Consider the following 13,738-nt stretch of genomic DNA (forward strand, 5'->3'; position numbering starts at 1 on the left):
ACCGTCCACAGACGGCGCCGCCCAGCGCTGGAGCACCCAGGCCAGTGAGTGTCCAGTAGTGGGCACTGCATCAGCACCAATGCTCCAGTCATTTGTTTTTCTAAAACAGAGAAGGTTCCAGATGTGGGCAGAACCTTCCTCGCCCCGGCCCCGCCTCCGCCCCGGTATGCAGGGGGAGGGGCTTCCCCACCCGTCATTGCCATTAATAGAGACCTGAAGCACCGCCTGCTAAAAATACGCGGCTGGAGCCGCATAAAAGCGCTGCCGGCTGCAGTGCCCGATATTTCTCCGAGCTCCAGCCAGACGTGCAGAACCGAGCCAGCATGACCGAGCGCCGCGTGCCCTTCTCGCTCCTGCGGAGCCCTAACTGGGACCCTTTCCGCGACTGGTACCCGGCTCACAGCCGCCTCTTCGAGCAGACTTTCGGGATGCCCCGGTTGCCCGAGGAGTTGGCGCACTGGTTGGACCAGAGCAGCTGGCCGGGCTACGTGCGCCCCGTGCCCGCGGCCGCCGTCGAGGGCCCCCAGGGAGTGGCCGCGCCAGCCTACAGCCGCGCACTCAGCCGGCAGCTCAGCAGCGGCGTCTCGGAGATCCGGCACACTGCTGACCGCTGGCGCGTGTCCCTGGACGTCAACCACTTCGCCCCCGAGGAGCTTACGGTCAAGACCAAGGACGGCGTGGTGGAGATCACTGGTGAGCTCCGGCCCTTCGGGAGGGGAACTGGAGGGGTGGAGAGCCTGGGCAGTAAAAAATTAGCCTCCTGGCCCTACCTTCTGCCTGTGCCACCTTCTCCAGAATGGGGGTGAGGATAGCTCAGAAGGGAATTTTCGGCCCCAAATACACTCTATTGGGGAGGGGGAGAACATACCCTTTCAGTGGAGAGCCCTCAACCTCCACCTCCAAATGACCAGTTTTTCCTACGCCTACCTGCTCCCCATCCTGCGGTCACTGTGAGAAGGATAATGGCCTCCTCCGGTGCTGTCTCTACCCCTAGCCCAGGTCTGTGGAGGGGGCGTGTGCGCATGCTGGGCACTGCGTCCCGACCCCTAAAGTTCTCAACCTAATTAGCCAGAAGCTTCTGAAGGCCCTGGACAGTTCGGGGGGCCCCCAAATCCCTTTGCCAGTTTGGGTCTGCCTTGAGTCCAGGCCACCAGGTGGGTGGGGCATGTTTGGATATGGGCCTGCCTGAGAAGCGGCCCATTCCGCACCTTCTGACCGCCTTTCCCTCCCCCAGGCAAGCACGAAGAGAGACAGGATGAGCACGGCTTCATCTCCCGGTGCTTCACTCGAAAATACACGTAAGTTCTGGCCCCAGATGGTGGGGGGCTGGAGGAAGGCACAGTGACTCACCTGTATGTGACTCTTCTCCTTTCTCTCTGCATGTCCAGGCTGCCCCCTGGTGTGGATCCAGCCCTGGTCTCTTCTTCCCTCTCCCCTGAGGGCACACTCACCGTGGAGGCTCCGATGCCCAAGCCAGCCACCCAGTCTGCAGAGATCACCATCCCTGTCACCTTCGAGTCTCGTGCCCAGCTTGGGGGTCCAGAAGCCGGGAAGTCGGAGCAGCCTGGAGCCAAGTGAAAGCCTTAGCCTTTATTCGAACCCCTCATTAGCCATCACTGACCATCCCCATCTGTCAGCCTGTATGCTCTTTTGATACATTTATGCTGTTTTTCTCAAATAAAGTTCAAATCAACTGCCTGCCACTGCCTCAAACCCTGGTGTGTGGAGGCCTAGGGGTTGACACCATTTGCTGGCTCACATGTTCCTCCCATTTGCTAAGGGCCTGCTGTGTACCAGGCCTCATGGAGGGCCCTGTGAGTACAATGGCGTCCATAACAGGGCACAGCCCTGCCCTCTAGCCCCATGTCCATTAAGAGAGAAGTAATGATTGTAACCAGCAATTAAAAACCAAAGGACCAGGTATGACAGGTGGGAAAACCAGGAATGGCACCTGGCCCAGGCTTGGGCACTCAGGAACACCTAGGCTGGGGGCAAGTGAAGAAAGACAGCAGGGCTGCGAGAGGGGAGCTTCCTGAGAGCTCAGAGTCCCTTAATGACTTCATCATGACTTTATTATCCTCCCAGAAAGAAACAGGACCATGTGGACAGCATGGGAGGTGCGGCAACTCCAGGTGACTTTCTGAGGGAAGGTGGGCCTAAGTCAAAAGGACCCCATCCCCCTGATACCCATGCATGTAGGATGGAGCCTAGGCTCTCAGGCCAGAGGGTGCCCTAAAGAGAGGGCACTGTGGCCTAGGCTTCGGTAGAAGAGAGGTAGAGACCTTGACAGGGAGAGAGTAGTGGCTCCAAGAGGGCCTGCTTTGACTGGCCTAGGCAGGCACAGTCACACCCACATTGGCTCTCTCCTTTGTCTGCCCTCACCCAACCCACCACCGTCACACTTGGCATTTCCTCTTGGCCTCAGAGAGACCTGAGGGAGAAAACAGATGGGGACTTTGGAGCCCAATCTCAAGTCCACAAGAACTTGAGAGACCTAACACTGTCTATACAGACAAGGTCACAGAGCCTGAGGCTGTGATGAGACACTCCTACCTTCTTTTCTAAGCCCACAGCCCTATTTTCCCAGGGTCCCTGAGAGGAGCAGCAGCCACAGGGAAGGGCCCATGCAGGTGCGCATGTGCACGCACACGTACGCATGCAGATACACACACGCTATACCCCTGATACTGTCCAGCTTCCTGATTTTTTCTCCTTGGTATGGATTCCCTGTTGGGATACCATAATCTAGAGCAGGCATAAAGCCAAACCAGGTCTCAGCCCTTTTAGGTCTCCTTGGACTTGGAGGGAGGCCAACAGGGAAATAAATACATAGGACAAGAATTGTGCTGGCCCAGCTGGCAGCACAGGTCTGGGCCTGAAGGCCAGGGCACTGCCCAGTCTACACACCCTTCCACCACTCATTTCCGGAGCTCTAGTCTCCTAAATCTGCTGCCTTCCTCCCAGACACACACATCTCAGGGGCTTCTGGACACTTCCATGTTCCCATGGCCATAACTCAGAGTCAGCCCATCTAGTTCTCACCCTCGCTCTGATCATTATCGCGGCCTGGCCTCCATGGGCGTGGCTGCATCCTCCTACTTAGTCAAAGAGAACTATAGCAAAGCTGCCAGCTTCTCCACCAGTGCCCTTGAACTGTGTGAAAGCTGATGCCAAGCCTTTGACAAGGTAATCCTCACATTTGCCCTGGGAAAGAGGTGTAGTTAGTCCTGCCTAACTGTGCACAATGAGCCTCAAAGCAATGAAGATACTTGCCCTGGTCAACACAGCTACTCCCGGGCAGGACCATCTGTGTGGTCATAGGCAGGGGAGGGCAGGTTAGCTCATATAGGAAGGCTGGGGGAGGGGGCTTTCCACTGCTTAAAGGGCTGCAAATGAGACTTGGTGGGACCTCAGAAGAACAACAGGGATGCAGCTGAGCCTAGGGCTACAGGCAGCTCACAGGAGCTAGGCTGAAAAATGGCCTGGAGGGAGCTGCCAGGGGTCTCAGGCCCAGAGTCCAGGGTCATGGCCTGGGGCAGGCAGGGGTCAGGCCTGAGGTGCTGGCACAGTGGAGTAAAAGGGCATCATCAGCTTTGAGGTCCCCAGGGTTCAGGCTGTCATCTGGGACACAGCTGGGGAATGGGGTAGATGGGAGGGGAGAAATTCACTCCCTGCAAAAGAAACAGGTCCCAGTCTTCATGGGAAATTAATGTAGGAGATGAGGAAACTGAGGTAGATGCCCTGTGGTTTACCTGGGCCACACAAGAAGCAGAGGCAGGAGAAGGTCTGAGGCTGGGCTGGCCCGATGTCCAGAACTCAGCTCAGAAGATGTGGAATTTGAGACAGCACCTCTGGTTAGAGTGGACAGGACTGTCTGGCTCAGGTTTGGGGCGGTGGAGGGTGGGGGGGTCTCCATTGGGAGGGGCTGGCTCTGGGCCTTGGGAGACCTGGTGAGTCCCTGCACTGTCTCTGTAGCACAGGAGCAATTCCAAGCCTCTCCAGGCCTTTCCCTGATTTTCACTGGGTCCTTCTCTAAAGGCCTCTGATGTCCTTCAAAACTTAGACATTGGCCTTGATTTGATAAATGCTAGCATCTGGGCCCCTCTGCTCTGTCGAAGGGTGGCTGAGTGGCAATGTTCCTGGCTCCAGGTTGATGACAAAGGTTTCCTCAAGGACCCCAAGTCCCTGTGACTGCTGGTCACCCTGGCTGGTGTCAGTTACCCCAAGGATATGTGGAGTACATGAGCCACCCTCAGTTCTAGGCTAATTTCTGGGTCTCTCCTTTTCTCTCCCAGCTATGAAATCTACCCTCCCTGTTGGCACCTCCTCTGGGCCTAGTACCCAGCCAGTCAGTCCAATTCATTGCTCTCACAGGGGCAAGTGGAGGAAATAGCTCAGTGACAAGCAGCATTATGCATTAGAGAGGGGCTGGGACATCCTTTGGAGTCTTAGTGGAGTGGGAAAAAGGGATTTCCAGAAGCGACCCTTATGTGATAGGCAAGGGGAAATACTGTGGGCAAGGGATGAAGATTGGTGGGTTCAGGCTGAAGGAGAAATGGCAGGTGAAGGAGAAATAGAGAAAGCAAATGAGGGAGGTGTGTGGGGCTCTGTCTTGGGGGCACTGAAGGCCACACTAAGTGCTGGCTACTGGAGTCAACAAAGGGTTTAAGCATCCCTGCTTTAGAAATAAGATTCCAGATCTTAGAGGAGAATGGTTGGGAGCGGCCAGCCAAGGGGCTGCTATGTCGTGGACATGGGTCCTGCCAGGGAGAGGGAGAAAGGGGACCAGGTGCCTGGATGTGGCAGCCACAGGCTCTGCAGTGTGGGGTGACCGATTGGTTGTGGAAGTGTGGGGACCAAGTAAAGGAAGAAGGGGATCTTCTGAGGCTGTGGCTCCCTGGGGCTTGCTGACCTCACGGTCGCTATAAGGTCAAATAGACCCCAGACTTTGGCTGCTGGAGGGAGTGAATTGTTTCCAGATACCATTGTCTTCCCTGCTATTGAATCAACCCAGGGTTTACCAGAAGCAGGCTCTCTGTGGAGAGGGTGAAGAGCGAGGCAAAAGCTGCCCAGAAGACCCCAGTGCTGGTCCAAAGGGCATGGCCACAGAACCTTTATGATGGGGGAGGGACAACCAAGGGGAAAAAGAAGGGTCTGGCAGGACTGGAGCCCCTGGCCAGAAACTGGTCATGGGGTTAACAGTGAGACCCCAGACCCCTGGTCATCTGGCGGCCACCCAAGCACTATCCTACTCTGGCAGAGCCCAGGGCAGAGCAGGGATCAGGCCAGCCAGAGTCCCATCTGCTGGTCTTACCTTAGACACCCTGCACCTCTGTACCCCAACCCCACTTCCATATGCTCACAGTGGGCCCAGGGGTTTGGGACAGCACCAGACTCAGGGCTTGGCCCCAGCTCCAGATTTGCACAGCAGGAATGAACTATCAGCCCAGGACCAAAGCAGGGAAGGAAAGAGAGGAAACTGCATGGGTGAGGGCAACTGGGTGAGCCTAGGCTGGTCTTAGCCAGAATCAGACACTGGGTAAAATGGAGGTTAAGCCCTGCCCTCATGATCTACCAATAAAATGACCCCAGGCAATGTGGAGGAGGCCCAGCATGTGCCCCCCAAAACCCAAATATGTATTCTGCTCATCAACCAATGCCCCAGTGTGCCAGCCCTGAGGAGCACAGGGTTCCCTGAGGGAGATCCACAAGTGAACAGGAACTCACTCCATGCCTGGCACAACTCTCTTGGTCAAGGGCTCCGGGTCCTCTCCCTCTTCCACTTGGCCAGGTGACTTTGGACTTCACGGTATACATCTAACCCTGCCTCCCAAAGATAAGCCATATTCTCATACACTTCTAGTTTCACTAGGAGAGTTGGCAGCACAAAAAGTACTCATAATCCTAGGCTTGGCTAAGAAGGGACAGCTCTAGGTCAATAGCAGAATGGCTGGGTGGACTCAAGTAGCAGCATGGAGGGTGGAAAAGCCTCACTAGCCACCCAGCCACCTCCCTCTCCTCTGAGGAGCAGACTGAGGGTAAGAGAAAGTCAAGTGCTTGACCAGAGAGAAAAGGTCATGTCTGGAGACCCTGGGGAAAGCTGCCCAGCTGTGGGAAGGGGTCACTGTAACTCAATGGCCCCCTCCCACCCTTCCTTCCAGCCTAAGGTGGCAGTGGTTGGGTCAACAGGCTGCACTGGTGGTTCAGGGGCTGCCTCAGTGAAAGGAAGTTACTCCCAGGGTTAACAGAGCAGAACCTGCTAGGAAGGCTTGGAAAAACATAAATAGAGGGGCCAGGAGCAGCATTATGTCCAGGATAAAGCACTGGGCTGTCCCAGGTCTGTCCCTGTCTGTCCCTGTCAGAGGCATGGCCTGAAGTCTAGCCTACGCTGGGCTCAGTTTCCATTCTGAGGGATCTGGGTGACCTCTGAGGCCCTCCTGCTTTGATTGCCTGTCAGTGTGGTCAGCCCCATACAGAATGGAAACGAAGGGGGAATTGTGAAGATTGGCAGCTGCCCAGGGTCAGTCCCCTAACAATGGTAGGAAGGCCGAAGTCCCAGGATTGACCAAGAATGTAAGGATAGCTCTTTGCAGGACCAGCAGGACTTCAGTCCTGGCCCTGACCCCAGAGCAGGTGAGGGTCATGCTTTTCTTCCCACATCATCCCCTCCTCCACAAGATGGTTTCATGAGAGTCCTTTTGTTAAGTCTGCTTAGGAATGGCTGTGAAAGTCTGTGTCCAGGAGTGGGGCGGTGGCAGTGTGTGCGTGTGTGTGCGCAGGCAATGGGACAGGGAGACTGAGAACTTAATCAGGTGAATGGATGATTAGAAGGGTCACTGAGCCCTCTCCCTGCCAAGCCCTCTCCCTCTCTGATCCCGAACCTCACCTCTCTCTGTCATGGTAGTGGAGCTATCCTTGTACAATTCCCTCAGTGGTCCTGTTGAAGATCCTGAAGACCCTCCTCTCTAGACTTGATCAGCCTAAAGGCCTTGAACCCTAGGAGTGGCCCCACAGGCTAATCCCTCACCAGGAGTTCTGGAGCCCCAAGGCAGTGGTCTCTGGGTGAGGGGAAGATTGGTTCTGGAGGAGTAATCAATCCCTACCAAGTAAGTGGCAGGCCTGGCCGGCTCAGGCCTCAGGCTGTACTGGCCAACTTCAGAAAGGAAGCCTTAGCCCCACCTGCGAGAGATGGAACAGTGCCAAAGCAGGCCCTGAGACTGCCCCCTACAGGACTCCTGGGGCTGGGTGTTTTGTTCTCCCTGTCCCTCCCCTCTCCCTAGGCCCAGATAGGACAGTGACTGCCCCCTGGTGCTCTCCCAGAGACATCCAGATACCTGACACTACTCACCCCAGGACATTTGGGAATACCTACCCAAGTTCTGGGTCCTGCCAGGTCCAGAGCAGAAATGGAAGCAGGAGACCCGTCTTGAAAAACACTGACATCCTCCAGCCCCACACCTACCATGCTGTTATTCTTGTTTTTCTCTGCTCTGGGCCTCAGTCTTTGAGAGCCCTCAAGCCTTCTGGAGGACCCAGCCCACTCCCCTGGCTGCTACCCCTGACTCTGCCTTCACAGGGTCTGGCGGCCAAGAACTGGAGCCAGAGCCCCTGCTCCACCCTGCTGCACGGGTATTGACCACTATTTCTGTCACTAATCACAAATGGCAGGTATGGGCATCTGCTAGCTGCCAATCACTCCTTAGCTTATTAAACCCTCATAGCAACCCTGTGCACCCAGAAACAGCACAGGATTGCTGTTATACTTTTAGTGACCGGTGTCAAATTGCCTGGGTTCAAATCCCCTTTGGGTCACTTACCAACTGTGGGACCTTGGGCACCTAACTCTTAGTTTTTCCTCTGCAAAATGAAGTTGATTATATGAATTAATGCAAGCTAAGCATTTAGAACAGTACCTGGAGCACACACTAAACACCTGGTCAACGCTAGGTGTTTTTATGAAGTAGACTGTATTATTCCCATTTTATAAATATGGAAACTGACTGAACTTGAAAATTACAGCATGTAACTCAGACCTGGTGGGACAGGAATCCAAATCCTGAGCTCTTAAGCTTTCTACCACTGACAGCCCTTCATTTGGAAAATGACAGACATTCCTGAATGACAAAAATATCACCTTTCTACATAGTCAGTAAACACTGAAGCTGGTCTTCAATTCCTAAATCTAGTTTGATTGTGCCTTGGGCAATCCATCTCTCCTGAGATTATATAGCGCTATGCTGAAAGTGGAGAAGGACAAAGATTGGAGTGTCTGCATTCCCTAACATTTGACATGATTCTGGGGGACAGCCCTGGACAGCCACCAAAGTTAGGAGCATCTACCCAAGAGTGGGGGCGGGGGGGGGGGGGAAGGCAGTCAGCACGGGAAAGGCACATGCACAAAAGAGAATGGGGCTGTAACACAGACGGCAGACAGCTCTCTGACTGTGCCACAGAGGGCCCTGAATGTCAAAGAGGAAGGAGCTGGCCTCAGTGTCTTCAGGACAGCAGGTGTGTCCCCTACCTCAGTACTCCGCCATGGGACCACCGTGTGAGGTGACAGAACCTGACAAACCTAAGTCGCCAACCCCCTCTGAGCTCTCCAACTGTTGTGTGGGTTGGCAAGCTGTACAGAGCCCGGGTTTCCTTCGTGATACGCAGATCCGCTGCGGCTGGTTCCAGAAACGAGAGATATGTAGGTAAGACAGCACAGCAAACCTACAGGACATTAGAGGTCGAGTAGTTGTTCAGATGTGGAAAGTGGGGTATAGGCATGAGGTCAAAGACCCAGCAGGAGCCTGAGGCTCCCTCCCAAACCAGTTCCTTCCACAGACCACAGTGTTGGACAACGCCCATAGATGTCGCTAATGCCCTGCAGAGCCCAAACCAGGTTACTCTAGGAGTAACAAAGGCGCACACGCGGAGTATGGTGGGCGGAAGGCGGAGATGGAAGAGAGACAGGAGAGTGGAAAAAGGCGGATGAAGCCCCGCCATGGGAGGAAGGCCAGGCTGGGAGCGAATGGAGCTGGGCAGCTGCGCAGGCAGATCCTGGCGCAGGGACCCAAGCCCTAGCAACAGGCCGACCATTGGAGGAACGGGACAGACTGGCCTGTGATTGGCTCTCACCAAAGCCTGCTACTGGAAAGTGGACCATGTCTCTGCTCACATACGGAGGGGGTGGCCTTTCTCGGAAACTTCGCGACTCTGGGTCGTCAGAGGCCCTGATTCTTCAGAGCAGGGGCTCGCTGAGTCCCGCGGTGAGGCTATCACGCACGCCAGGGCCGCAGGACACGACGCTAGGGGCGTAGAGCCGTGCAGCTCACCCAGGCGAACTCGCCCTTGTGCCCGCGGGCACGCGCGTATAGCAAAATCCTTCACCTGAGACCCTGGTGTTTAGGAGTGGGAGGTGTTTTGAGAGCAGCCCAGGGACAGCGCTCCCAGAAGCGTTGGCGTGGGGGCGGGCTGGTTCTAGGACGCTGCTGCCGTCCCGGGACCTAGGCCAAACCTAAGTTGCGGAAGGTTTACAGGAAGCAGAACCCGGCTGAAACCGTTGGACTTGCAGAGGGCGGGGCTCGGTCAATGCGGGCCAACTGCAAAGGCATCCAGCCAGTGACAGCAAAGAATGGCACCAAAGGAGCAGGCCCCCTGCATGGGATTTGGATTGGGATCCGGACTTGGTCCAAAACTGATGCTGAATATCCCCTCACCTCCGAGACCCTGCAAAACGTTTGGTAACCCAAGTAATGGGACGGGGCTACCAGATGAGTTGCCGCTGTTACATTTTACTACCCAGGTTCAGTTTGGCTTCTGTCACCACTGTTCTAAAGAAATTTTAAATCCTCATATGTAGGAAGCAATTATTACCACTCATTTTGCTTTTCGTCCAGTAGTGGGATGTATTATCTGTTCTTCTTACAAATCTGGACAGCATTTAAGGAGATATAGAAAGGGACTCACCAAAGGTGACTGCAGTCAGCCACAAGCTGCTCATTTCTATACCGGTTACCCAGTCATTATTTCCTGTTTACCTTGTCTCTTATTTCTAATGTAATCTCCTAATTTAGGGCAATTTTTCACTGTCTTCCCAATATCCAACCCTTTCCAACCTAGAACTCGTTACTGAGGGACCACAACATTCCCAAAAAGGAATGTTTTTAAAAAGTCCGTAAGCCATAATGACATACCACCTCCATATTTTGGGAGGCTTGACTTTTAGAAGGCAATACGCTCTGATAACAAATCTAATGGAATCCAAAATGGGTTTTGCATCAAGTTTGAATTGAAAAGAACTGACCAACTGGCCAGGCCTATTCAGTTCAAATTCAATTCTACATGAACCACTGAAGGCTGGGTGGACACAGTAAAATCCTTATGCAAAACAAAAAAGTGCCCCAAGAGAGATGGGAAAAAATTAAATGGCACAGGAGCAAACTAGGCAAACCTAGAACATGGGCTATTCTGCAAGACCATCAAGTATCCTGGTATCTTGAAAAAGTATCAAAAAAGAGGCAGAAGGAATATAGGCTAAAAAAACTGAATAATGAAATCCAATTAATTTTAATTAGATCCCAGTTGGTGTGTGTGTGTGTGTGGGGGGGTGATAGATACAAAGCTCTCATATTAATGGCATTTTGGGGACAATTTAGGAAAATTTGAATATGGGCTGTTATTAGGGAATTATTGATTTCCTTTGGTGTGATAACACTGGTAGTTATATGTGACAAAGTAACTGTCTTATCAAGCAGTGAGTAATTGGTTATCGCTGTCATTCTTTTCACTTTTTATCTTTGAAATTTTTCAAAAAAAAAAAAAAAAAGTTTAAGGGAAAAGTGTCCCAATACCACCTACTCTTTAAATAGGGTTAAATCTACTTCAAGAGGTACTTATGGGACCACCAAATTTCAATTACCCATATTAAAAAATCACGAGGCAAAACCTTTTATCCAAGAGTCACTTAGTGCTCAAAAGCAGCAAAAAATCCTTCAATCTCAAAGCCAGAGTCAAATCTACTGCCTCAAACTGAGTCAGATGAGAAAGACTAGAAAATAGTAGTTACCTCTAGGAAGGGTAAATGGATGACTTGGGAAACAGGCATAAGAGAAATGTCCTGATAAACCAGGAGTCGCCAAACCACTGGCCAAATAGTAAAATATTTAAGACATTGTGTCTTTGCACTTTTTATGACTCTTTAAAAATGTAAAAACCATTCTTAGCCTGAAGGCAGTAAAAGAAACCTGTTTTAGACCACATCCTTCTGTATTTTAAAGGTGCATGTACTACTACTACCCTATTTAAATAAAAACCAAAAAACCATAATGTTCCCCGAAAATAATTCCTATTGACTTTCATCTCCCATAGCACGGATAATTGAGTGCCATTTCAAAATATTACTTAATTGGGAAATCCTAATCCATTTTGTCTTGCCAGGTATAGGTTAAGTATAAAGATGAAATACCAACATCCTATGACCTGGTACTGAGGACTCATCAGTGTGACCCAGCCACTTTTGCCCCAACCATTCCTAACCATAGCTATCTGTGGTTAATTAGAGGTAGGGTTTGTGGACACTCAGATTCAACCACATTTATCTTTATCCCAACTAGCAGGCCATTAGCAAGCTAGTATCCCACATTTTAACGTCCTTATTAGACTGATGATCACTTAATGTCAACTCCTAGAAATAGAGGACAGCGTTAACCAGCTAGTTTTCATAAGACTGTTTTTCCAAGCTTGCCCTGAGAACTGTGCACCCAGGAGGTAACTGCCATTCTTAGCCACTAAGATCAGCCAGTGAGTCAACATGCAGTTTCAGGTGACCAGCGCAGAGGCCAATGCATGTGGTTAATGACACATAAATAGAACGGAGATATACCACTCACATTGAACAGTAACTCACCTGCTAAACTGAAAGGCCCCCGGCCACTAAACCTCTGATGGCCCCTCCATTCTAACTGCACAGTTCTAGGAATGGAGAACTGTACTCTGTGGACACCTCAAGCAGAGTGATTACTTACCCCTTTATAATTATTCTCCTGCCCCTCCTTCATCACCTTTAATTGCTTCACACTATCAGTTTGGTTTTAAATTCTAGAGTGTGTTGAGAAAGAGGACTTCTCATGATGCCTAACCTGGGACATCATGCAATTCCTGAATTAGAACTTTCTGAGCCTCAACTCTTTAGGGCCATCTTTTCCCCACTACTTGTTGGTGTGATGCCAGATTTTTATTTTTAATACTTCAGCTTAAATAACACATCACAATAGACTGAATTGCAGAGGCAACTATGAGAGTCCAGCTGAGGTAAGAAATAAGCAAAATTGTATAATGTTACTATTCTATTTTTTGTGTTGGAAAACAATTACTTTTCATGAAATTGTTATTTACCTTAACATGTAATGAATTTTTAAGTAAATAAGTATTTCCAATGTCTAGTTTTTGATACACCCCACACATACAAAAGCTCTTAAAAGTTGTGTGAAGGGGTCCTGAGATAAAAGTTTGAAAATTGCTGCATTAAGGAACTCTTAAAACTGGACAGGAATACAAGAGCATTTTATCTCGAAAAACTTAGGTGTCTGTGGAAATCCTCTAGGCAAAATCCAGTCTTCTGTCAAATTCAGGCACTTGTAATGGGAAATTACACCAAAGGAACAAGAGTGGTGTAAGGGTAGCAACTTCCAGGAGCTACCCTCTGATGAGACTTGGTGAGCCTGTTATTTTCAATAAGCTGGACTGTTCTGATCTCGCCCATATCTGTAATTTCCTATTAGCAAGACATCTGATTTCATCTCTCTACCCTCAGTAACTCCCACATTAAAAGAGCTCAGTCAATGCCACTGAATGTTGGCTACTGAAGTTTCTTAGTCCCCTAGCTGAGCAGAAGCAGCCTGGTATTAGGCAAAGCTCAGGAGGGCCAAAGATTGGGGTTGGCTCCAATGCGGGTTTATCAGTGAGTGGTGGGATTTTAGTTAGACACATCGGTCACTTCTATTTCTACACTCAGGGTGGTTCTGAGTGATGAATGAGCCAACGTAGGTGAATTCATTCAATACACAGGCAAAAACCTGGTCACACACGCTATTCCTAAAATGTGAATTAAAATTTCTCAAATTAAAAAGCCAACTTCTTTCACTGTGTGAACCAGTGCCTACCCACCCTTCCCCCACCCTTTGCTGGGGCACACCCAAGCTGATGGCGGAAAGCCTTTGCCCTGGCATTCCTTCTTGCAGACAAATCCCTTCTCACAGCTGGTCATGGCAGAAAAGTCCACAAACCCAGGGATGTGATTCAGGTGGTGGATACATTCTAACAGCTGCTATCAGCAACAGCAGGCTGTTGAGAGTTTGCCCCACACCAACTAAGGCTGCTGACCACCTCGGAAGGACCAAAAAACCCAAGATAGTGTATTTATAAACATTTTTAAGTGCAAAGAATCACTTCCTCTAACATACAATGCGATATCTAATGATACTGAGTACCTGAGAGATACTAAACCAGGCACATGACTGTTTTCATTTATACCTATCCCCGCCAACCCAATACTCAGGAGTTTAGTAATTTGCCCAAAGATCAAAAGAAGCCATGATTCAAAATAAGGTCTTTGCATTTCTCACAAATTGTACCCCACCTTCAAAAATCTAGTTGAAGATACTCACTCTGTAAGAGAAAAAATGAAGGCCCAAAATTTACAATGATTTTTCAAGGTCAGTAAACCTTTGCAGTATATACTGTTTTGACCCTT

General features: G+C 50.8%; 1 protein-coding gene across 1 annotated transcript; it reads left to right on the forward strand.

Annotated features, from left to right (window-relative positions):
* Nucleotides 1–232: 232 nt before the first annotated feature.
* Nucleotides 233–1,699, forward strand: HSPB1 (heat shock protein family B (small) member 1). Its single transcript, XM_016146541.2, has 3 exons — nucleotides 233–693; nucleotides 1,235–1,298; nucleotides 1,389–1,699. Exons 1-3 carry the CDS (start codon nucleotides 324–326, stop codon nucleotides 1,576–1,578), a joined length of 624 nt encoding a protein of 207 aa, XP_016002027.1. The 5' UTR covers nucleotides 233–323; the 3' UTR covers nucleotides 1,579–1,699.
* Nucleotides 1,700–13,738: the final 12,039 nt, after the last annotated feature.

Source organism: Rousettus aegyptiacus, unplaced genomic scaffold (genome assembly GCF_014176215.1).
Source record: "Rousettus aegyptiacus isolate mRouAeg1 unplaced genomic scaffold, mRouAeg1.p scaffold_m13_p_8, whole genome shotgun sequence".
In the NCBI taxonomy this organism is placed as follows: Eukaryota; Metazoa; Chordata; class Mammalia; order Chiroptera; family Pteropodidae; genus Rousettus; species Rousettus aegyptiacus.